Below are 25,263 nucleotides of genomic sequence, written 5' to 3'. Positions count from 1 at the left end.
CCCCCCCTCCCGCAGCCCGGTCTCCGTCCTAATCCCCCCCCCCCCCACCGCTCCTCCCACGGGTGGTTGACTGACGCTGGGGGCCCGTGAGCGAGGAGGAGACGGCGAGTGGCGTGCCCTCTTCTGCCGACCGTCTTTGGTTTTTCCGCTTCCTGACAGATTGATTGACGTGTGCTCTGTTTGAAATGCCTCCACCCATCCACCCCATCCCCACCACCCCCTCCTCCGACCTCCTGTCCATCACCGCAGACATCGTGGGCACCGCCCGCCCCGACGAGAAGGCCATCATGACCTACGTCTCTAGCTTCTACCACGCCTTCTCCGGCGCCCAGAAGGTATCCCAGGATGCGACGCCAGCCTCCTCCACCTCCCCCTCTCCCTCCCTTCCCCACCACCTTGTCGTCCCTCTCCTCCTTCCTCTCCCCGTTTCCTCATCTCTCTCTCTCTCTCTCTCTCCCTCCTAACACGGTCTTTCTTTCTGCAGTGCGCGGCCCTGTCAGCAGGCGCTCTCCTTCACTCCCCTACCCCCGCATGGTTTACGCCACCAGTTGCATGATGGGGGGGGGGGAAACCGGCGCTATATGTTTTTTCCGGGGCGGCGGCGGCGGGCACCGGCGCCTCACCAGTCTCACCAGATGAGAGATCCTGTAAACGTCTTATCTCAAGTCCCTCTGCGGTTGGTCTGAGCGTTGAGGGCGAGCAGAGCAGGCGCAGCAGGGATCGCACCACGTGACGGCGATCGGCTGTGGTGGAGGACCCGGGGGGGGGGCGGGGGGTCTGGGGACGCTCGGCGCGGCGGATCGGAGAGGGGGGTGTTGTGACATTTTCCGGCGAAAACGGCAGAATCTCAGGTTTCGCCTGAGTTTCCAAGTTTTGCCCGCAGGGGGTGTCGTTTGAAAGAAGACCGGAAATAAGAATCGGCAGTGAAAATGGAACGTAAAAAAAGTGTGGATAGCTTCTGCGCCCACGTATCGAAGCGACGACACCCTCAAACTTTAAATCAAAAATATATTAAGAGTAGCTATTTTTGCTGGATATTTGTTTTTAGGGTACATCAGGGTTTAACAGGTGGCATCAGTTGAGAAATGAATTGATCCATAGTTCACATTTAAAGAAAAACATCGATGCATGATAGGGTTTCTTATATAATCCTTCACCTTCAGAAATCCCTCCTGACCCTTTCTATCAAGTCGAGATCTTGTAAAAAAAAATTTGGGAATGACTGGAGACTGGTGGCGGCAGCTTGTGCCCGGTGCCCGTCCCCTCTGGTGACCACGCCCCCTGCTGGTCCTTTTGTCTCTGCACACTTTTACTCTGCATTCCCCTCTCTCCCTCGTCCCTCTGGTTGTCCTTCTGTCTTCTCTTCTTCTCCTTCTTCTCCTTCTTCTTCTCCTTCTCCTTCTCCTTCTTCTTCTTCTTCTTCTTCTTCTTCTTCTTCTTCCCCACTGTCCTCTGGTCTTCCTGGGCAGACGTCATTAGCACCCTGCGGCCGGATGAGAAGGCCGTCATGACCTATGTGTCGTGTTACTACCACGCCTTCTCAGGCAAGCAGAAGGTGAGCCCCGCCCGCCGGCGCTGCCCGCGGCACCAGACAAATCGACCTAAAAAAACCCAAAAAAACCTTTGTTGCACCTTTTATACCTTTTCAACTTGAAATTGACACCTCAAATTTTCTTTGAACTCGAGAAAATCTGAAACATAGGAAGCAAAGGAAGCAATTTTTAATTTGATCCAACGACCAAAAATAATAAATTCGGTTCTGGAGGTACTCTCTGTTAACCAACGCCTATTTCAATACTTCATCCAGCCAGTTTAACACATTTCCTGAATTTTTTTTTTTTTTACCCCGTGATTGGAAACCTGCCACTGGAGCTGGCAGGCGCTGACAGACCGTTTAACCACAGTTTGGACAGATCCTGGTGTTTTCCTGTTCTGCCTTCTCGAGGTGTTGCAACAGCACGTTTTAACCCCATTCACTACCAAATATGACCGTACCGGCCTTCATCACGTTACCCCCTTCTCAGGATACTGAAAAGCTGATAAGACGTCGGTGTGGAAGCGCGCCAGCGGCAAAAAAAAAAAGTGACAAAAGGCAAAGATTTACGGGGTTCATTTCGTTTCTTTGGACTCACTGGAATTAAAAGTCGAATTATCGGTCATTTCCCCACTTTGGGCAGCTTCCACACCCACACCCACAGCCACACCCACTCCGTCGATAGAGATACAGAGCTGTTCATTTCTTTTAAAGCGTGAGGAGATCTTCTTCCGCTGTCAGCACAACACGCTGTAACAGAGAATAACAGGGACTTATCTGGCGCACAGGATATCCTCCCCACGTACTTAAAATCTTTATTAGGATCCGCTCTCTAATGGAGTTATTGACCTCCTGGGAAGTGCGGGGCCTGGAAACCGCTCCCCGCTGGCACCGGGATTTATTTTATTATTTTATACGACGCCCGTCCGGCCGGCCGAAAGTAGTTCCAGCTCGGCGCGGTGCGTCAGGTCCCGTCCTTCAGGGCAGGAATCTCTATAAACACCATCACTCTCCCTTTCACTCCCCTCCACTGGAGCTCAGCGAATAAATCCCAGGCTGCGGTGATACTAGAGGATCTGAAGTTAAACCCCCCCCGTGCTGACGAGGAGGCTGCACGCCGAAGCCCAGTTTAGCCAAAACAACTTGACGCCCTCGTCCCCACACTCAAAGAGAGAACCTCAGGCGGTGCCGTCGTGGTTCTCTGTAACCCAGCTCCGGTTGGTACCAAGCTCTGATGTGAGTTAGTGCCAGCGTGAGGTTATCAAGAGGGGGGCTGGGGGTTAGCTTGGCTTCCAGTAAACAGACTCGGCGCCCGAGCATTTCTGGGCGCCCACGGCCGTCGGGCGACATCAGCACATCCCTTTTATGGAAGCCCGTCCCTGTGACGCTCCGGATCCCTGACCAGAGCCCCCCGCAGCCGGCCAAGTTTCCCCTGTGATCTCCCAACAAAGGAGTGCGGGATCAGCCCCGGGCGCGTCACGCCTGGCGGCGCGGCCGCTGGAGCCGGGGCTCGGGAGGAGATTCCAGTTGACCCCCCCCCAGCGCCACCGCCCCCACCCCCCGCCCCCTCATCCCCCGGTCCGCAGCCGGGATTTAGAAAAACACGGAAGCTGCTGCGAAATTGCCACCGGCGCTTTTCATTTCATCTCCCCAAATAACCTTGTCAGATCTTATTTTAGGGGGGAATCGTTCACGGGGCTGACGTGAGGGACTCATCGATTCGTCTTTCGTAGTTCGTCCCATTGGTTCAAGGGCTTTTGTAGTCTATGATATCATAAGTTACCGGGAGTTCCGTGCATATATTCTAAATGCTCTATTTTGGCTGTAAACAACCCCCCCCCTTGCATCCTGCATCCTCTGCTCTTGTTAAGCTTGAAAGGGTTAAACCTCCGGCAGCGTCTATTCACCCAAAACCCAAGGGGGTTAACGGAATACCGGGGGCGGGGTGGAGGGGGTTGCCATGGTGGATCCTCACTCCTCACCCGCTGGGATGTTCTGGTGGGAGTCACAGAGCTCCTCCTATGTAGGTTGGGTGTCTACGTATGCGCTGTTATGCTATAACAAGCGGGGGGTGCAGAGGACACACACACACACAGACACACACGCACACGCACGGATGCACACACACACACACACACACACACACACAGACACACACACTCCAACAGGTACAATATGTTTGACACGTCCTTGTCACAGAATAATCCCTCCTGGGCTGCTGCTGTTTCTCCGTCTCTCTCGTCATGTCTGTCTCTCGCTCTCTCATCGATCTCCGACTCCTCATTATCTATTTAGCGCTGGTGTTCTTTCTCTTTCTCCATCTTACCCCCCCCCCCCCCCCTTTCTCTCGTCCTCTTTCTTTTTTAATCCGGCCTCGTAAAAATAGCTGTAGATGTAGTTCTCTGAGGTGACATTAGGAGTAAAACCCAGAGGTACTTGAGGTCCGTGTAGATCCTGGATCTTCTATTTAATAAAACAGTAGTTTGATGCTAGGGTATAACCGATCCGCTCCTGAGGGACTTCATCATTGTTTGGGATGACACGGTGAAAACACACATTTTTACATTTTATCACCAAGCTAAAATGAGGGATGAACTGATGTTGATACTGGCATCCGAAATCGGTGTGATATTTGGCTAAACCACGATGTGAGCATCTCTAACACAGAGACCAAGTTTGAAACACCGATCAAACATGAGTTTATTTGACATAAAGCATGTTAGATCTCTTGAATGTAGAATAATGTATTAAACGTCAACCATGTTCTTAAATCTGGTGTCACGTTAGGTACTCCAGGTACCTTGGGTCTGGGCGTGCAAACGTTGTACTGCTTCCTCTGCGGGCCCAGAACTAAAATCTCCGCTGTGCGTGTCACCCTAACACGACTGAGCTCCCTCGGACTGGTCTCGATATGCTCCCCATGTTTCCTGTTCGCCCGCGCTGTGCCTCACGCTGTGTCTCCGTCCTCTCCCCGCCTCCGTCCAGGCGGAGACGGCGGCCAACAGGATCTGCAAGGTGCTGGCCGTCAACCAGGAGAACGAGCAGCTGATGGAGGACTACGAGAAGCTGGCCAGCGATGTGAGCCCCCCTCTCCTCTTCCTCCCATCCCCCCTGCTCCCGCTCCCCCTGGTCCCTCCTCTCTCCTTCCCCTGCCCCCCCTCCCTCGCCCGCCTCCCCAACGCGCGGGGGGGGGGTGGTCGTCCCGGACAAGAATCGGGGAAAACCCGGCTGTATCGCAGAGCAAAGCGTCAGACAGATGAAGTCATAGGATGGTTCCGGTCATTTTGGAACGTCCGGACGTCTCTCCAACCAGAGTGATCCACTCAAATGCTTTATTCCAGTACTGTATTTTAAAATGAAGCACTCCGCTAATGAAGCACGGTCTTAAGATCTCTTGTTGTCAGTTGTCGTTCACCGACAGCGCAGTGAAATGTGACGTGTGGGCGCTGAAACACCCAAACGTGTCATTTTCCGAACCGACACCGTCAGAATTAAGCAAATATTCGGTCGTATTAGCATTTAGATTATACTCAGCGTGCTTCTCCGTGAAGAGTTCCTGAATCTACCATGAAGTATTCACTCAACACGAGTACCGATCTGCAGAAACAAGGAAGGGAAGTAAAACTAATACACGACAGCCATGTCTTCAGATGTTATCTTTAATGTCTATCTATTTACAGACATGTGGCGATGCATCATTTAAAATGGTGCATTCTGGGTAATTTACTGATCATTTCCGTGTTGCGGCTTAGCACATCCTGTCGGCCCGAGATCATCAGCAAACCAGAATAAAGCATTTGATTCGATTTTAGTCAGGGAAAAAAAAACGTCACGAGGTCCAGGTCATAAAATGCTGAGTTCATCCTTTAACACCAACAGTGATGTAATGCAAGTTAAAAAAAAGAGTTAAAAGATGATATAATGCAGGGTTTTTTTGTCTTCTCCTTCCCCCTTAAACACCTCATACTCAATCCCTTCTTCCCCTTTGCCTTCCTTCTCTCTCTCCATCCCTCTGTCTGCATGGACCTCTCCATTATCCTCGCTCCCCTAAACACACACACACACACACACACACACACACACACACACACACACACACACGCGCACACACACACATACACACACACGCGCACACACACACACACACACACCCCTCCTCCGCCCTCCAGCTGTTGGAGTGGATCCGCCGCACCATCCCCTGGCTGGAGAACCGCGTCCCGGAGAACACCATGCAGGCCATGCAGCAGAAGCTGGAGGACTTCAGGGATTACCGCCGGCTGCACAAGCCGCCCAAGGTGCAGGAGAAGTGTCAGCTGGAGATCAACTTCAACACGCTGCAGACCAAGCTGCGGCTCAGCAACAGGCCCGCCTTCATGCCCTCTGAGGGCAAGATGGTGTCGGTAGGTCGCATGGACGCACACACATGCACACGCACACAATCTCTCACACACACACACACACACACACACACACAAGCACAATCTCACACACAAGTCAGAATCTACCGTTTAAACTCAACCTGTCGTCGGTGTCCAAGTGAAGATGCACCCAGAAAACATGTGCACACACACACGACCACTGACCTCGTAACTGAACATTATAAACAATTTATGATTTGAATGATGTGATTTTTCTTGTTGTAAATACAATTGGATACATAACTTTTAAAAAGACAAGGTTTAAGAAATAAAAAAGAACAATGATGCTTTCTGATGATGCTTATTTTCACTGATAAGCACACACACATGCATTCATTTGGAAATACATACAGGATTTTTTGGGTACTGATCATTTTTGGCAAAGTTGGGGGAAAAGCGGTTTATTAAAACAGACAATAAATGCCTCCATGGTGCGTCCATTTGTGCGTCCATCTTTGTTGTGTAGAGGGCTCAGGGAACAGAGTTATTCTTAATATCCCATTTAACTTATATTGTACGAATTTAATCCTGGAATACATTCAGAGAATTATTTTCTAACTATCGCCTTTCTGCATTGCCTGTAACACTCTGAATTTTCCTCCCTCCGCAGGACATCTCCAATGCGTGGGGGGGTCTAGAAGGGGCGGAGAAGGGCTACGAGGAGTGGCTGCTCAATGAGATCCGCAGGCTGGAGAGACTGGACCACCTGGCCGAGAAGTTCCGCCAGAAAGCAGCCATCCATGAAGCCTGGACCGAAGGTAGAAGCTGAGAAGTGACTCTGAATTTTTCTTGGATTCTGAAGGAAAACACATATTGTCCTGTTACCAGAACATGCTCGGTTGTTCTCGCCGCCTCCCCCTGCAGGCAAGGAGGAGATGCTGCAGAAGCGGGACTACGAGACGGCCACGCTGTCGGAGATCAAGGCGCTGCTGAAGAAGCACGAGGCCTTCGAGAGCGACCTGGCCGCGCACCAGGACCGCGTGGAGCAGATCGCAGCCATCGCACAGGAGCTGAAGTGAGTCCCCCGGAGGAGAGCCCCCGCACGCCGCTCCGCCCGAAAGAACCGCCGTCCGGGAATCCGGGAAATCCTTTTTGCCCCCCCCCCCCCCCCCCCCCCCCCCGTGGACGGTGGATGCCGGCGTGCCCTTGAGCAAGCGTCCGATAGCAGTAGAAGTACACGGAGGCCAGGGTTTGGCGGAGCCAATTAAAATTCCTCCGTTTTCTGTACTCAAAGTCGGCGTTTGTCTAAATCCAAAGTCGATCAAATCAAAAGAACTTGGTGTTTTCCTTTCCACACTTGTTCCGCACAACGTCCGTGTTTGAGGATAGGTGTGGAGTGTAATCTCCTCTTTTTCTGGAAGATATTTTTAAATTGTTATATAGGTTAGAGATGTTCCCCGAGCTACGTCTGTGTGGCAGTTTCTCCTACCACGAGGCATCCAAGTGGCGTGTTCAGGGCCCTCCGGCACAGAGACGGGGTTGTAGAAAACACAGTTCATTGAGAGGGGGCTTGATAGAAAAAGCCCCGGAGCAGATGGACAGGGCTCATGACAGGGCTCCTCTCTCCTGAGTGTGTGTGGGGATGGGGGTTTTAACCTGTTGCTGGTTACACCAACCAACCAGCAACAGGTATGAGGCCACTCTGATCCTGGGTCCCCAAGTACCTAGATCCAGGACAGGTGTGGCTGCTCAAACCACACCATCCCCACACCACAGTCTGCAATCAGTCTCTCTTGATTTGTCTGTTGTTGTTGTTGTTGTCCTCTGTTGTAATGTTAAAACAAACAGACCAAGACAGATTTATTGAGGACCTTAAACGTTGCAAAATAAAAAATATCCCAAGACAATCTATAAAAGCTGCATGTTGACAAGGAACCCCCGACGGGCTTTTAAAACCATCCCTCCACACAAAGCAAAGACATGAAAACACCACCACCAACAACTGCATGACCAACATGACAAACTGCACGAGCAACATAATGGCAGCAGTAGGAATGCAACAAGCCTCTCTGAGGAAAAGTGTGTTACCAACGCAACAAAAACCACAGAAACCTTGGGGATTCGATTTTCACCTAAAAATAAAGCGCTGATGCAGATAATTGGAATGATGATGGTTCTCTCATCCGTGTGTGCGTGTGTTAGTGAGCTGGACTACTACGACTCTCCCAGTGTCAACGCTCGCTGCCAAAGGATTTGTGACCAGTGGGACGCGCTGGGCGCCCTGACCCAGAAACGCAGTGAGGCCCTGCAGGTGAGAGACAGAGAGAGGTAGCAAAATGAGTAGGTAGGTACAGAAGAAAATCAACCAGTAGGTGGGTAGGTAACTAAGTAGAACACTAGGTGGGAAAAATAATGCATGAACATGAATAGGTATGTATTTAGGAAAGCAGGTGCCAAGGAAAGTAAGTGGATGGTAATATACGTAGGAAGGTCGGTAGGAAAATTGATGGGTAGGTAAGTGGGAAGGTAGGCAGGTAGGAAAGTACGTAGGTGGATAGGAAAGTACTGTAGGAAGGTAGGTTTATTAGAACATAGGTAGGTCGGAAAGTCGGCATAACTGATGGATAGGTAGGGAGGTAAGTAGGAAGAAAGATAGTTCTCACATTAACCTCTTTTTAATCTCCTACTTGATATCTCTTCAGTCATTTGTGTGTGTTTCAGGCTTTTTTCTTTTTTACCAATCAAAGACCGAAATGAAAATCCTCCTTTTCGAAAAGCTGGAGTTGTAGACTCTCTGTGCAGACTCTGGACGTGAACGTCCTTGCTTGTGTCGGGTGTTAGAGAACTGAGAAGCTGCTGGAGACCATCGACCAACTGTACCTTGAGTTTGCCAAAAGAGCGGCTCCATTCAACAACTGGATGGAAGGAGCCATGGAGGACCTGCAGGACACCTTCATAGTCCACACCATAGAGGAGATCCAGGTAGGACAAGAGATGTCGGGATTCTCACAGCCAGTTTGAATTATTATTATTATTATTATTATTATTATTAATAATAATAATAATAATAATAATAATAAATAAAAAACATAATTTGCATATTTTTTGTTTCAATAAATGATGTTTATATTGCCTCAGAATTGTCTTGGCTAGTCAGGATCAGAAAAGAATGAAGAGTTGGATCACTCTTATATAGAAGCATATATAAAATATACTGTATATTATTCACCGTACATCAACCACAACATTAAAACTACCACTAATAACCACTAATACAGTTTAGCTCCCCCTCGTGCCGCCAAAACAGCTGTGACCCGTGGAGTCATGGACACCAGACTCTGAAGGTGTCCTGTGGTATCTGGCACCAAGACGTTAGCAGCAGATCCTTTAAGTCCTGGAGGTTGTGAGGTGGGGCCCCCATGGATTGGGTTTGTTGTTCCAACACATCCCACGGGTGCTCCATCGGACCTCAACCCCACCCATCGGCATGATGTAGAAGAAAACGTTATTCATCAGACCTCCACCTTCTTCCATTACTCCATGGTCCAGTTGTGACTCTCACGTGTCCATTGTAGGTGCTTTGACTCTCAGGTGTCCATTGTAGGTGCTTTGGGTGGTGGACAGGGGTCAGCATGGACACTGTGAGCGCTCCCATACGCAGCAAGCTGTGATGCACTGTGTGTTCTACACCTTTCTATCATAGCAACATTCACTTTTTCAACACTTTGTGCTACAGTAGTTCTTATCTGGGATCGAACCAGACGGGCTATACTTCACTCCCCATGTGCATCAATGAGCCTTGGGCCCCGTGACTCTGTCACCGGTTCACCGGTCGTCCTTCCTTGGACCTCTTTTGGTCGGTAGTAACCACTGCATAGCGGGAACAAGACCTGTGGTTGTGGAGATGCTCTGACCCAGTCGTCCAGCATCACAATGTGCTCCTTGTCAAAGTGGCTCAGATCCTTACGCTGCTTCAACACATCAACTCCAACAACTGACTCTTCACTTGCTGCCTAATATATCCTTAATATAATAATAATATATAACAGTATATATATAATAATAATACATAACACTATATATAATAATAATACATCCCACCCCTTGACAGGTGCCATTGGAAGGAGATGATCAATGTTATTCACTTCACCTCTCACCGGTTTTAATGTTGTGGATGATCGGTGAAGCTTAGAATGGAAAGATTGGCAAATGGCCTGGCCTTCCGCTTTACTCTGCCTGATTGAGTTTGTAAATATTCTCCTCGGATATTGTCGTCATACTCAGTTATTCTCAAATGTTAGAACCTTCACAGTGTTGTCCTTGTAGAAGCGTGGCTGCCGGTGTCCTTGTTTTGTATTCCATTAAGCCGCTTCAAAGAGGCTTTCCAATCGGTAGCTCGATGGACTCAAGGAGGGGGCTGTTCTTGGAGACGGGAAAGGAAACCGCCTCGGTTCCATAAAAAGCCGCGACGCCTCGGCGGTCCCGGTGGTTTATTCTCGTCCGCTCTCGCTCTGCGTCTCAGGGACTCAGCACGGCTCACGAGCAGTTCAAAGCCACGCTGCCGGAGGCCGACAAGGAGCGCCAGGCCATCCTGGGCATCCACAACGAGATCGCCAAGATCGTCCAGACCTACCACGTCAACATGGCCGGCACCAACCCCTACACCGCCATCAACCCCCAGGAGATCAACGCCAAGTGGGACAAGGTGACGAGTGGCAGCACGATCAGCGATGAGATGAAGCCTTCGTTGGGCTGCGTCCTGATTCACAATTAGAATCCCGTCGTCCTCTGTCGGCGTCTGAGCATATCACCTGGAGCGATTTCCAGTTTAATGCCTTGCTCGTGGACGAGTCTGGTTACAATTAATAAAGCAAAACAAGGAATACAGTTAAGCTTAAATTTCAAGTTCAAATGAATGACAGTAAAATATTACATGACGTCATTATTATTATTTTTTTTTGAGTGGAAATTTTGTAGATTTGTAGGATTTATTGCAGTGTTTCTGGCTGTTGAAAAATGGAGCTGTAGTTTCTAGTCCAGCCTGGCGAAGTGAAGCACTTGACTTGCTGTCGATTATTTACCTTCCCGCGATCCTCTGGTCCAGGTCCGGCAGCTGGTACCTCAGCGCGACCAGGCGCTGATCGAGGAGCACGCCCGGCAGCAGAACAACGAACGCCTGCGCAGGCAGTTCGCCAACCAGGCCAACGTCATCGGACCCTGGATCCAGACCAAGATGCAGGTGGGCCTGAGGCTCCGGGGTCGTCCCACACACCCTCGCACATAGTTGTTGCGAGTCTTGTCGACGCAGCGGTAAAAAGTGTGTGTCATTTGGTGGGTCCTCTCCATCTCAGTCTCTCTCTCTCTCTCTCTCTCCCTCCCGGCTCGGCAGGAGATCGGTCGCATCTCCATCGAGATGCACGGCACCCTGGAGGACCAGCTGACTCACCTGCGGCAGTACGAGAAGAGCATCGTCAACTACAAGTCAAAGATCGAGCAGCTGGAGGGAGACCACCAGCTCATCCAGGAAGCCCTCATCTTTGACAACAAGCACACCAACTACACCATGGAGGTAGGGCCCTCCGGGGAAAGTGCAAGTCATTCAGTGCTGTGTCAGTACCTTCCGGATCCAGAGATGCTCCAGCTTCCTCACGTCATCGGTTGGGGTGGTCAGTGGGGTTGAGGTGTGCGTCGGGAGAGGTTTCTCTGGCCAGGGACGTAGGGAAACCACCTGCCTTTGTGGTGGAATCACCCTCCAAGACGAATTTGTAAACTATTAAGGCCTTACAGTGTTAGACGATCCGATCCGGCCGACAGACGGAAGCGGACGCCATGCACAACAACTGGGACCTCCATTCGACCTCTATTTGTTGCCAGCCCGCAAATGTCCACGCTTTATTTTCTCAACGGGTACGCGCCTTTTTTCCAAAATTTAAGGCTTTGTAAGACATTTTAATGGCGCATTTTAACGAAATGTCAGTGATTCGGTCCTGTGTTATTCATATTACACGTGCGCGTCCTCGGGTCCCCAGCGACACGCCCGCCAAGTGCGAAGTAGATCGGATGGAGGGCTGTGTGAGAGGCAGACAGACAGGGATTCCTGGAGTTTATGGTTGGATTCGGTTACCCCTGAGCGCCCCCCCTCTCTTCCCCTCCGCAGCACATCCGTGTCGGGTGGGAGCAGCTCCTCACCACTATCGCCAGAACCATCAACGAGATCGAGAACCAGGTCCTGACACGAGACGCCAAAGGGATCAGCCAGGAGCAGATGAACGAGTTCCGGGCGTCCTTCAATCACTTCGACAGGGTTAGTAGCGCGGATGAGATAGGAGAGTGAAAGGGGAAGGTGAGTATGAGTCTCGAGCCGGAGTCTCTGCGTTTGTGTGAGGCCGAGTGCGGGGGGGGGGGGACAGGACACGCTGTGATATCCATTTCTTTTTTTTTCCCCCTTCGCACAATTAGACACCGTCAGCAAAGCGAAGAGGTTGAGGTGAGAACATGAAGTTGTGAGTCATGCTGAGCGTGGTGTTGCTAACAATGACCCTAAAGCACTCCATTAACCAAAAGCAAAAGCAGGACGGAGCGAGTGCCCCGTGTGGCCTATGCATCGTCCTGTGGCCCAATCTAGCTCTCGGCACGGCGCAGAGGTCGTTGTGGAGACAGGGCGAGGCCCTTCGGGGATTGAGGACGCGGAAGGTGACTGCGGGGACGAATCCGAGGAACGTGAACGGAGTGGTTTCACACCGGGATTTGATCTGCGGCGGCGCGGCGGTAACGTCGTGCGTGCGTGGAGGGCTGGACGCGACCGCAGGCAGGCAGACAGTCAGACAGGCAGGCAGACTGCCAGCCTACTTTTAGTGAACGGCCCCGAAAGCAAATAAAATACAAAGGAGCGGCATGATGAAAGCACGAGATGTTCTCGGGGCAGCCAGAGTGAGGAACGCCGGCCGGGTGACAGAGCTCAGCAGTGAGTCTCCAGAGGTGGAAATCCCATTCGTGTTCCGAATCCGGGATTTGGATTACGAGGTGACCGTCCGAGGTAGACTCACCTGGAGAAGCCACCGAGTCTGTATGACATCAACCTTGTTTTAAAAAAAAACAAAAAAAACTGGTTTTATTCACCACGTCATGGAGAAGGACGACACCACCCACAGTCCTACAGTGTAACAGCGGCGCCTCCGATTGGTGGAGCTCGACGTCACCGTGGGAGTGCTTGCCGTGCCCCCGCGAAGGCCACCGTCGGTTACGAAGTTACTGCTACCGCTGAACTGAAACACAGCGCTACAGTGTATACACACAACACAAAGCACAGCATACCACAACACTGTTTTTAACAATATCAACGCTATAATAATGACAAAGTTAAATTGGGGAGGAAGCGCTCAACCATCGTGAGGTCGGAAGTCGTAGGAAAGGTCACGTTCTCAGTGGTTTATGGGATGAGTTGTTCCTCACGCGCTCTTGTACCTTGGCCTTTTTTTTATTTTTTTGCTGTTTTCAAATTATTATTATTATTTTTTTGCTCCGAATCAAACGTTTTTTATTGTCACAATTCGGCTTCTGTTTCGTTGGCTTGCTTCCAGGCTTCGAGCTCACAAGGGTTTTTTTTTTGTTTTTTGGGATTTTTTTTTCGAAACGTGCACGGAGTGAACAAATGGCAAGTTCACTTCCGCCAACGGAGCGGGCGCTGGACCTCCCTGAGGCTCGGGTCGCACGGATCGGGCACGCGCCTGTTGCTCGCGCCGTTGCTCAGACTCTGCTCGTTGCCTGGCAACCGCAGAGTCCTCCGTCGCCCTCAGCAGAGCCAGTATTTTAACGGTCGATATTATGCACAGTGGCAAAATATCTTCCCGTTGATGGTTGCAGACCTCCCCTCTGCCTCCCCCCCCTCCACCCCACCGTGGCCCTGAGTCTGAACAGCAATGTTTACATCCAGACAGTGTGTCTGTAGCAGCACCAATTATGGGTAGGTTTTTATTAAGCCCACACCCCCCTCCATACCCCTCCACCTCCCACGGTGCACTTCTCTACAATATGCCCTTACCTCATGCGTCGGAGGACACAGTGCAGATGAACTTGCGCATTAGAGCCCCGCCCCATCGCGAGGCTGACATTTCTTGGCCGTGAACTGGGAAATGTATATAATCCAGGTTCAGAAAGTCCTGTTCCTGTGTCTTTCCCTCCCGCTGTGTCCCGGTCAGCTCCTCAGTTGAACCTCGGGGATGCGAACGCGCAAATCCACGTGGTTGATTCCAAAACCTGGAATGGAATTTGGCTTTCTGAAGCCGTATCTGACTCCTCTGGAGAAGACAAGCGGACTCACCAGGAGGTCCATGTGTGTGGAGCCATCAGCATGAGGCTCCTCCAGGGTTTTTATTTTGACCTGTGTTTGGAAAAAAAAAAAAAAAAAAAAGTATAATAATATTTAAAAAATAAGGTTATTTACACTTTTGATAAACGACTGGGGTGTATTTTGATGCGTTTCTCCAAGTCCATGTGCCGTCAGTGATATTAATCCCTCCCCACTGTGAGGCCCGTGACCTGCCTGCCACCGTAACGTGCACCGTAACGCTGAATGCCTGTCACCTGCAACAACCTAACGTAGATGCACTGTGTTCTCTGTTGTTTCCTGTCTCTTGTGCATGACCCCACCCCGAAAAAACCCTCCCCCTCCCTCCCCTCATCACCCTGTGCATGGAACGCACCCTCCCTCACCCCTCCTCATCCCTCACATCCCTCACCGAACACCCACCCCCTCACTGTGTGTGTGTGTGTGTGTGTGTGTGTGTGTGTGTGTGTGTGTGTGTGTGTGTGTGTGTGTGTGTGTGTGTGTGTGTGTGTGTGTGTGTGTGTGTGTGTGTGTGTGTGTGTGTGTGTGTGTGTGTGTGTGTATATATATGTTGCATGGCCTGTGCCCCCCACCCCCCTCCTCCTCCCAACGCCTCGCCTGGCACTGGCCTCCGACCCCTCCCCCACCACCACCCAACCCCCAGGACCACTCGGGCACTTTGGGCGCGGAGGAGTTCAAGGCCTGCCTGATCAGTCTGGGCTTCGATATCGCCAACGATGCACAGGTACCCCGCCCCTGTGGGCACAGAGGTTTAACCGTTTGTTCTTCTGTTTTCTTTCCTCCTGTACCTGTTCTCCTTGCATTTCCTCCTCTCTGCGTTCCCCTGTTCGTTTTCTTTAAAAAAAAAACAACTCCCCCGACCCGCTACCTGGCCACGCCCGTGTCACGGGCTGTGGCGGCGTTGGTCCCCACACTCCTCTCTCCCCTCGCTCTCCCATTTCTTCCGATCTGTGATATTCCTTCGCTCCCCTCTGCCTCTCCGTCTCTTCACCTTTACTTTCCTCCCTATCTCTCTTGTCCCTCGCCGACCCTGTAGAAGAGAACAGGGATGATGGATGCTGAAGACTTCAAAACCTGCCTTATCTCCATGGGTTACAGCCTGGTAAAGCCATGAACACCAACGCTCACCTCTTACTCTGATACCAGCGTCTTTAACTTTTACCGATGTGTGGACTCCAACTCTACTACAAAGAAACATCTGACTGTGCTTCATATGAGTTCAGCAACTACCGAATTAAATTGTTCTAAAGCTACAAGACGATAAATAAGGGCTGGGCAATATATCACATATATAATATCACATTATCATCTTTCTTATTAAATTGAGGCATGATGCACCTTTTTTTTTGCTCTAGTTTAGAAACAGGAGATCATGCACTTTAGCTGGACGTTGCGCCAAAGGTTGATTTCTGCTTTGATTGTTTCTAGCCTCTCATCCAAGTCACTTTGGACAAAAGCGTCTGATCAATGAATACATGTAATGTACAGTAATGTTCTAATTGTGAGAAGTTTTAGAGCATATCTACATAAGATATGCCCTAAAACCTCTCACCATTAGGTCTGAAATGTTTAAGGGAGGATTGTTTTTAGCTGGTGTTGGTGTGATATCATATTTTACATCATCATATACTGTAGATCAGTGTGATGAACTTTATTTAGATTCTTTAACATTACTTTTCAGCAGATATTGTGATCTACACCGATCAGCCACAACATGAAAACAGGTGACAGGTGAAGTGAACAACATTGATCATCTGGTTCCAATGGCACCTGTCAAGGGATGGGATATATTATTGTTATATATATACTGTTATATATTATTATTATTATTATTATTATAATATTAAGGATATATGAGGAAGCAAGTGAAGAGTCAGTTGTTGAAGTTGATGTGTTGAAGCAGCGTAAGGATCTGAGCCACTTTGACAAGGAGCACATTGTGTTGCTGGACGACTGGGTCAGAGCATCTCCACAACCACAGGTCTTGTTCCCGCTATGCAGTGGTTACTACGACCTAAAGAGGTTCAAGGAAGGACGACCGGTGAACCGGCAACAGGGTCATGGTGCCCAAGGCTCATTGATGCACATGGGGAGTGAAGTCTAGCCCGTCTGGTTCGGTCCCACAGAAGAGCTACTGTGGCACAAAGTGTTGAAAAAGTGAATGTTGCTATGACAGAAAGGTGTAGAACACACAGTGCATCACAGCTTGCTGCGTATGGGAGCGCTCACAGTGTCCATGCTGACCCCTGTCCACCACCCAAAGCACCTACAATGGACACGTGAGCATCAGAACTGGACCATGGAGCAATGGAAGAAGGTGGAGGTCTGATGAATCACATTTTCTTCTACATCATGTGGATGGGCGGGTTGGGGTCCGATCCGATGGAGCATCCGTGGGATGTGCTGGAACAACAAACCCGACCCATGGGGGCCCCACCTCACAACCTCCAGGACTTAAAGGATCTGCTGCTAACGTCTTGGTGCCAGATACCACAGGACACCTTCAGAGTCTGGTGGAGTCCATGCCTCCACGGGTCACAGCTATTTTGGCGGCTGGAGGGGGAGCTTCACAATATGAGTGGTTATTAGTGGAGGTTTTAATGTTGTGGCTGATCGGTGTATACATCAATATTGTGTAAAATGCCCTCAGAATACTGTAGAAGTAATCTTTTCCACATTGCCCAGCCCTCCTATGAAGCCTACTTTAAATACAAAAACAATTCACAGAGCTTTCTGACCTGTTTCGGTAGTTACCACAGTCCACCCTGTACATTCACGTTTACAAGTTTGTAGGAAGACTTTGAGCCATTTGCTGCTGTGATGGAGCTCGTCTCCATGGCTACGGAGTTTGACAGGGTCCTCTGTGTTGCGCTCAGGCTGAAGCCGAGTTCTCGCGCATCATGAGCATCGTGGATCCCAACAGACTGGGCATCGTCACCTTCCAGGCCTTCATCGACTTCATGTCCCGCGAGACGGCCGACACGGACACCGCCGACCAGGTCATGGCCTCCTTCAAAGTCCTGGCTGGGGACAAGGTATTTGTTGGTATTTGTCCTGGAACGTGCAATGTCAGGCATGAATATATATATATATATATATATATATATTGAGGGTCGATGGGAGATTTTTTTCCAACAAGCTTTACATTAAGATACAATATAGAAACACTCAGGAGGGGTGATTTACATAATGACCTCTAGTGTTTGACAACTCAAACGGTGGAAGAAGTACTCAGACCCAGAAGTAAAAGTTAAAATACGCTGACATAAAATGACTTCTGAAAGTACAACATTGAGATTTCTACACTAGTGTTATTATACAAGTACTTGCTATTAAATGTACTGGAGGTATTAAAAGTAGAAGTACTCCTCATATCCAATGCCCTTACTGTACAGTACTGTATATAACAAATCCTACAGTATAATACTTCAGAAATTTACAATAATAGTAAAGTTGGTGTGATAGTAATTTACAAAATCACCGATCAGCAATCCTAAATCGACACTTTGATAGATCCTTTCCCTGATTTACTTTTCATTTTTTATGTTTTTGCTTTGACATTCTTATGATATGTGTAAATATAAATCTTCATTAAATTATGATTATTTTTTAAAGTAACGTTACTACGTAAGAAATGTAGTCAATATAAAAGTAAAAAATATAGATATTTGCTTTAAAATGCATGTAATAAAATTTGCCATGTCTATGAAACTTAATATACTTGAAAAATTTACTTGAGTACAGAAACAATGTACTTGAATTTTGTTATTTTCCACCACTGGACAGTACAAACTAAAATAAAATGAGTTATCAGAAAAGATGACACTTAATCAATCCCTGTGGGAAATTCAGGCATAAACAGCCATGAAAACAGTGCAGTCGAGAAATAAATTAAAAATACAAATTGAAAATACATAAATGATCACATCCAAAGCAAATTAAGTCTGGACGCGCAAAAAAAATAAGCCGATGATACTTCCTCCATACCAAAATTCCCTTCTCTTCCCCCCGATCCCTCCCCGTCAGAATTACATCCTGGCCGACGAGCTGCGCCGGGAGCTTCCTCCCGACCAGGCGGAGTACTGCATCGCCCGCATGGCGCCCTACACCGGCCCCGACGCCGTCCCCGGGGCCCTGGACTACATGTCCTTCTCCACCGCCCTCTACGGCGAAAGCGACCTCTGAGGCCTCCGCAAGGTCATCGTCCCCTTCCCCACGTGGGACCGCCGGCCGCCCCGCTCCCACCGCTCTGGCCACCCCCCGCCCCCGCCACCGCCCTCTCCCGCTACGCTCGTTTTTATTTTTTTGGATACGTCTTTGGCCTTATCTTTTTGTCCTAACCCTCCATGTCCTCCTCCTACCCCCGTCCCCCATCATCACCGTCACACCCTTTCCCACCCGCCAGCCCCCCTCAGCTCTCCCCCACACTCCACGTCCGGTGTAGTTATCTGCTTTCCACGCAACGCGGCAGCTCTCTCCGGATTCACACAGGTGGAGGGAGGGAAAAGAAAAACAGAGAGAGATAGAAATAATGTTTGTTTCCATTTTTATTTTCTTGTTGTCATTGTTTTTCTTCTTCAAAAAAAAAGAATAAAGTTGACATATTTTATTATACAGAACAAAAAAAGGTATTTTTCTTCACCCGATTGAAAAAAAGAGATGACAATTGTAATAAAGAAAAAAAATGTCTTTCCTTTCTCCTCTTATTCTGTTTTCCCTTGAGAACTACCCTCATGTTATTTATTTATTGTGATATGTTATTTTCACATTATTAAGTGGATCTCTTTCACAGCGATTATCAAAGTAAGAAAACTGGTGTGCCTACAACAAAATGCGCTTATGGAAAAATACTGTTCTTGGCGGATGAAATCATTATGGAAATAACTATTGATCAGAATTACCGGGAGGCCAAATTTGCTGATGATGCTCCAAAGTACGGGGAAAAAAAGTGTTTTGTCACCGATAATAATGCATATAGAATACAGCGATGATGGATATTATTCGGTATTATGAAAGTATATGTGATCAAAGTGAGAGAGGCGTGATTGGACACGTGTGTGTGTAGGAGAGATGAGCGCGACGTCGGGAGAAGGAGGCTGAGGATGGAGCTGCCAGGCAAGAGGAAAAGAGGAAGCCAAAGCAGCTTTATGACGTGGTGAGGGAGGACATGCAGAAGGTGTTGGAGGCAGATGATCCGCTGTGGCGACCCCTAACGGGAGCAGCCAGGAGAAGAAGAAGAAGATCTTGTTTTCATGAAATGAAGATAGGCATAAACTGAGATCAGCACCATTTAATCCAAGAGTGGACATGTTTACATGACTGCTGCCTCAGTCTGTTGGGGAGACCACCGCCAATTATTATTCTAGTAAATCGATCCCTGGACCAAAGTAAAGCCACAATGCATGCTGGAAATAGAACAAAAAAAGATCTAATTCAAAGCAATAAAATAGAATTGTAAAAAGAGTAGATTAGATTAGATTAGATTATTATTTTCACGACGCATCGGAACTCTAGACTCTAGTCCTTGTTCTAACCCGGAACATTGAACGGCGGACCCATACCGGAAGTACTCCCCGCAGTGACCTGTTAGCTCTGCAGCTCATCAGTAGCATGGAGCTGTAGCTGCACGGGAGAGTCATGTTGAGCTTAAAGCTGCTGAAGAAAAACAAAACGTTCCGATATGGAGTCCCGATGCTGGTACGTCTTTGTGACACTTTTACTAAATCCCTCTTGCCGTGAGCTCATGTTAAATAAGCCTTTTAGCTAACGATCGCTGCCGGCCAGGATGCATTCGCCTGTCACGCAAAAGGACTCAGGATGTTATCAATAAGAGTCATAATTATAATACACATATTACTTTTGGTGAATGAATTGGGGTTCAAATGTTCCTCCAGTTGCTCATAATCGGAGGCTCCTTCGGCCTACGAGAGTTCACACAGATCCGCTACGATGCCCAGACGACCAGGAGAAAGGTTTGTGACTTCTACCTTTCCACGTTTACCTTTTAATACAACACTGCACTTGATGCCGAAACTGCCAGTCTCATGTCTTTTTAAACAAACGGAGAAATAAGCAGGATTGGGAACCCCTTATTATTATTATTATTATTATTATTATTATTATTATTATTAGTCTCTTAGAATTACACAAGGATCAGTAAAATGTCTTTCCCGACAGTGTTTTTAAAATAAGACGTGAGCCAGGCCTCGCCGTGGCACCGTGGGCCGTATAAAGTTTAGGTGGTTCACGTGATGGTCGTCAGCGTGAATGACTTTTATCTTGTATCAAACTGTGCCCCCCAGTGGTTGCTCTCAAAATTGCACAACAGAAAGTGAGATCTCACAGGGTCGGGCTTGAAAACCAGGACACACACCTCCTGTCAAATATAATACAAATGTAAAATGGTCTTAACGTCCGTGAATGTCACTCACTTTTCCGACGGTGAACAGGGCTGTGTTCATTCAAGCGTAGCACGATACCTCAGTTTGTCTCGGTTAATCTCAACGGGCATTACAGGTCAGCCTTCGATTACGTTTGTTCGTCGTTTTTTTTTTTTTTTGAGTGTCCGCTGGCAATGAATTTGCCAGCATTGCCTTTCTTTCCAATCTCCCCAACACGGTGCTGCCCTCTCGGATCATCCTGCCTTCCTCTCCTGTTGTGAGTAGAAGTCCTGGTTAAATGCACGATGGGCCCTGTCTGACGATCAAGATACATCAAGAGCTGATCGTCGGGTCTGACGTCTCTAGACCTTGAGCAATAAAATAAATGTGCAGAGTGGAGTCGGCCATAAGAGGGATCCCCCTTCCAGGGTTGGCAGGGCGAGGGTAACACACTTTTCATGGTATTATATATCCTATCCGCCATACGCTTGCAGCACTGACAGGCCTTTCTAACCTGATTAGAGTGAATCGCTACACCAGCATGAAGTGAAACGCTCCCTAATAATTCATGAAAGTGACAGAAGACCAGCCTTTTATAAGGAGGAACGACTATCTGTGCAGCGGGAGTGAGGCAAAAGGAAAGTTTTGTGCTGCTTTAGCGTGACAAATGCCGATGCATGTCATCTGGGTGGGAGCCAGATGGCCGGGCATCTTTATTATTATTATTATTATTATTATTGCCCATGTGAGTCTTCACTACACTGTGTGTGTGTGTGTGTGTGTGTGTGTGTGTGTGTGTGTGTGTGTGTGTGTGTGTGTGTGTGTGTGTGTGTGTGTGTGGCGGCGGCATCTTGCCCCTGGCTCTGTGCCTCTACTCCATGCAGCTGCCCCCGCACTCCTCTCCATCTTCTGAAGAGCCCTGCAGCAGATACAGCCTCCCCTCCTGCACTGCGACCCGTGCGCCTCTCAAACTGTGGTTCAGGGACACAACTGTGTGCCGCCTGTGCGTGTGTGATTTATGACGTGCGATAAAAAGAAAAGCGATCTCAAAGCCCGTGCCCTTAAAACCGCTCTTGCAGCTCCTCCTCCGAATATGCTACCAGCTGATTCGGTTTTTATTAATTTATTAATTGTTCCCCAGTGTCTGAGAGTTTGACCCACTTTAGTCATTAAAACCACTGCCTGAAAACCAAGTCGGTGTATGATCCAATTTGCATTTCCCTGTGAATGAATCTCTTTAGCCTGGAGACAAAGCCTAGCATTTCCTGCCGGGCTGTTCCTTTATGGGAGTTGTTCTTTTTGTTTTTTCCCCGCTCTGTTGCTTTGGGTTTGTTGTTTTTTGCGTCAGATTTTGGCTTTGGGGCGGTTCGGGGAAGTTGTTACTATAGTTGTTTTAATACTATCAAATGAATTGGTTGGTTGACATTGGTTCTCGTGTTACTGGAGGATGTTAGGCTCAAAAAAGTTTTTTTTTTTTTTTTTTGTTTTGTTTTTTGCTGTAAACTGTTCTCTGGTCATAATTTATCTTGATAAATAGAATTACGTTAAACATTACAGACAGTCAGTGTGGCTCAGACACCATCTACTGGTTGAAAGCAGCGCAGTGGGTGGACTGAGGCTCAGACCAGGGGAGGAAATGGCTCTTACTGTATTTTATCTTTGTTACTCTGCGGTTTCCTCCTCCATCTTCCTATTTGTGCTCTGCAGTAATATAGGTCAAATTAAAAATCAATCATAGAGCGATGAGCATCGTCTGTCACTGGAGTAACAGTCGCATTATTCCAATGAGTTATCGGAACTCATTAAGACTAATAGATTCGCAGTGGGATTCTTTAGGGTGAAATCAATTTGAAATCCAAAGCAACGGTGGAGTTCCATTTCACTTAAGCCTCTGTGACTCCCTAAAAATGTCTTCTTGTTCCCGAACAGCAATACCATCAATATTCACTTTTTTTATTTTTTATTTTTTATGCATTTTTATGAAAGGTGTAAGAGAATGATCCGGACCGTACGACACAGAACTCTGAACCTGGTGATATTTGACCACATTCAGGCAGAATCGTTGACGGAGCAAATTGTAAACCATGGCCTTGTGCATTCAGGGCGCCACGGGCAGCGGTGAGGACAAAGTCACGAGTGCTAATCTCTTCTGTGTGTGCCCATAGGCCCCAACTTGCTAACTACCTCTCCTCTTCTGCGTGGCTTTCATGATTTATACATTAAAGAAATAATATATGAGGAAGAGGAGGGCGCGATGTTGCCTGCGGGGGATCCATGGTGCTGCAGTCTAAAACTGCAAGCGTACCAGAGACTTCGTAATCTGTCTTCGTGCATTCATAAAATGTTGCGTTTTACCCCGAATCGCACAAAAAAAAACCTCAAGTTTCTCTTTTCCCTCGGTTTATCTTTATTCCCCGAGTGGGTTTAAAAAAAACCAAAAAAAACCTGACCTCCTGTGTTTCTCTCTCTCTCTCAGCTGGACCCATCGTTGGAAGCCAAAGTGAACAAGGCGCGGCAGGCGGTTGTCCTGGAGGACGAGTACGAGGTGAGGGGAGACAGGCTGGCGGCTGGTAGTTGGAGCGGTGACGCTGTGCTCATTTATTTCATATCTCGGCACTCTTGCCAAAACCGTTTAAAATGATGTGTGCTTATGAATTTTAAAATGTCAACTTTCCCCGCCCACCCAATTGGGAGCGCATCAGATTTGTGTGAGGTCATGTTTGTACTGTTACTCCGAGGTTGAATAGTATTTGTGAATAATTTGTCAACCCCACCAAGGGCAACAGAGGAGGCCAGGTGAGTTGACACAGACAATTCTACCCAAATGTCAGATACTAAAGGTGTCTGAAATAGTTCTTATGTTGTGCTGCTTTTGGGTGGAAAGTCCGGAGCTGTGTTGTATCCCACGGTGCAATGTTAAAACTTTGCGGTAAAGTGAGGGCACACTGGCCGAGGGCCCCAACCTGTAGCTCCCATTGCTGGGTCTTTTTTTAATGCAACCCAAATCAAACCGGGAATGATAAAGACGCTCCCCTCAAAACAGTCACTTACATTTGACCCCCAGTCCCCGAGGCTGTGGCCCTTGGGCGTGAGGTGTAAAGCCCTCTGGACCTTCTTCCCCCCGCAGAAGTTGAAGGACCTGAAGCTGGATGAGTGGAAGAACATCCGTGGCCCTCGTCCCTGGGAAGACTCCAAGGAGTTCCAGGAGCAGCAGCGCGCCAGGCAGGAGGGGCGGGCCTGAGGGCTCGGCGGTCCTCCGCCCGGCGGGGCCCGGCGGCGTGTGTCCGCGGGACAACGGGAGCAACACCGAGGGTCAGTTGTACAAGCGCGGGGCGTGGCCTCCACTTGCTGGCTCTTTGTTGGACTTTTTGAAACTATTATATTGTTGTTATTTCCTCAGTATGAAGGAACGTCACATAAGCGCTTGAAAACTTTGAAACAAAAGTTTGGCTAAAAATGAGAAGCCATCCACGGAAGCGGGTGAGCATGTGTGAGTACGCAGGTTGTCATGGTAACCCATCACAACACCAGCTGATACCAATTTTTCCATCCTGCCTTTTTGGTTGGAAAGGCAGGATTTCTGGTTGAAATCATCGGAGTAAATAAATCTGCGTGTCCCGTCTGTGTGTGGTGGTTTGCCAGTTCCTGCGTCAGATCTCGCTTTTGAAAGTGGACGCTCCAGGTTCGCAAAGTCAAAATCCTCCCCCGGTGTTTTCAGCCGAGTATTTGGATTTGCAAACCGGCAGGAGCCGGAGAACAGTCGGGCGAGCAGAATCGCCTGCGTCAGTGCACGGGTGGAGCGACGTCACGGCAGGATCTTCCACCTGAAACCCAGAAGGACCGACCTCTAAACATATTTTACTGTTCAATAAAGTAAACTTGACTCTAAAAGCGACTTTTTCTTCTTCCAGACGTTACCACCCTCTGTTCTTTATCCAGAACCATAATGAACTGATTTACCAGGTGCAGGTGAACAAGAACGAACAATGTGTCGGATCCGGCTTTGCTCGGGCGTTATGGGTCCCGACAGTCATCGCTTCCACTGACATTTATGACTTCTGCATTGCCGTGGATTTATTGGGTTTATTATGGAAACCGTATTACCTTGGCCGCCTTGTCTCATAGACGACGATTACCTGACATCAGCGCCTCCGTGTTACCGTGTGGAAAAGCCTGCATGTTCTGAGCCCATTCCAGTGGAAATACAGGGCTTGAGCATTTACATCAATGGATACGGGTCGTTCTCTCAGACTGTCATGAAATGCATTTCCCACATTTATGTTTCCCCGTCTTTCCACAGAAACTGCTTTATTTATTTTTATTTTTTTCTCTCGTGGCGTTTCGAGGTTCATCAGTGCACCAGGTTTCTGCAATTCAACATGATTGGATGCATTGGCTTTGGGATCTATGACAACAGTACTGACAGGAAAGATTAGATATGTAAAAAAATATATATTATAAATAGCGCACGTTGTACAAATCTAGACTTGGCGTCCCCTGCTGTTCCGTCACAGGTCTATTTTGAGTCAGGCAGTGACGAGCGTTCCACCAAATCTGAATGACAAAGCAAAAACAAAGTGACATTGTCTGGCTGAGGGTTTTGAGGTGACCCTGTATCAAATAAAGTTTGATGTTTAAGTTAAT

The 25,263-nt window shown here is 48.5% G+C and overlaps 2 protein-coding genes across 7 annotated transcripts in view; both read left to right on the top strand.

Annotated features, from left to right (window-relative positions):
* Positions 1-18,928, top strand: part of actn1 (actinin, alpha 1) — a 54,398-nt gene extending 35,470 nt beyond the window's left edge. Inside the window, exons 8-22 of one of the 3 annotated variants that reach the window (XM_080012448.1) lie at positions 250-335; positions 4,520-4,612; positions 5,704-5,934; positions 6,563-6,710; positions 6,817-6,967; positions 8,095-8,203; positions 8,734-8,874; positions 10,415-10,597; positions 10,997-11,131; positions 11,282-11,461; positions 12,050-12,196; positions 14,883-14,963; positions 15,276-15,341; positions 17,116-17,274; positions 18,266-18,928. In XM_080012448.1, the coding sequence (XP_079868574.1) occupies positions 250-335; positions 4,520-4,612; positions 5,704-5,934; positions 6,563-6,710; positions 6,817-6,967; positions 8,095-8,203; positions 8,734-8,874; positions 10,415-10,597; positions 10,997-11,131; positions 11,282-11,461; positions 12,050-12,196; positions 14,883-14,963; positions 15,276-15,341; positions 17,116-17,274; positions 18,266-18,424 (2,069 nt within the window). In that variant the 3' untranslated portion in view covers positions 18,425-18,928. The remainder of the gene's footprint in view (positions 1-249; positions 336-4,519; positions 4,613-5,703; positions 5,935-6,562; positions 6,711-6,816; positions 6,968-8,094; positions 8,204-8,733; positions 8,875-10,414; positions 10,598-10,996; positions 11,132-11,281; positions 11,462-12,049; positions 12,197-14,882; positions 14,964-15,275; positions 15,342-17,115; positions 17,275-18,265) is intronic. The other 2 variants (XM_080012447.1, XM_080012446.1) reach the window with 2 other exon arrangements.
* An 880-nt stretch (positions 18,929-19,808) lies between these two features.
* Positions 19,809-24,499, top strand: cox16 (cytochrome c oxidase assembly factor COX16). 4 transcript variants are annotated; one of them, XR_013844460.1, is made up of 6 exons: positions 19,809-19,936; positions 20,134-20,211; positions 23,096-23,164; positions 23,747-23,931; positions 24,020-24,099; positions 24,262-24,499. XR_013844460.1 is itself a non-coding variant. In XM_080012458.1 (4 exons), exons 1-4 carry the CDS (start codon positions 19,877-19,879, stop codon positions 23,858-23,860), a joined length of 321 nt encoding a protein of 106 aa, XP_079868584.1. In that variant the 5' UTR covers positions 19,809-19,876; the 3' UTR covers positions 23,861-24,499. The 4 variants fall into 4 exon arrangements, 1 of the variants encoding a protein (XP_079868584.1); XR_013844459.1 differs by lacking the exon at positions 24,020-24,099 and having other exon boundaries at positions 24,338-24,499; XR_013844461.1 differs by having other exon boundaries at positions 24,020-24,499.
* Positions 24,500-25,263: the final 764 nt, after the last annotated feature.

This window comes from Zeus faber (assembly GCF_960531495.2).
Source record: "Zeus faber genome assembly, chromosome: 13".
NCBI lineage: Eukaryota > Metazoa > Chordata > Actinopteri > Zeiformes > Zeidae > Zeus > Zeus faber.
The sequence above is the reverse complement of the archived record's forward strand: the minus strand, read 5'-3'. Positions and strand labels throughout refer to the sequence as shown.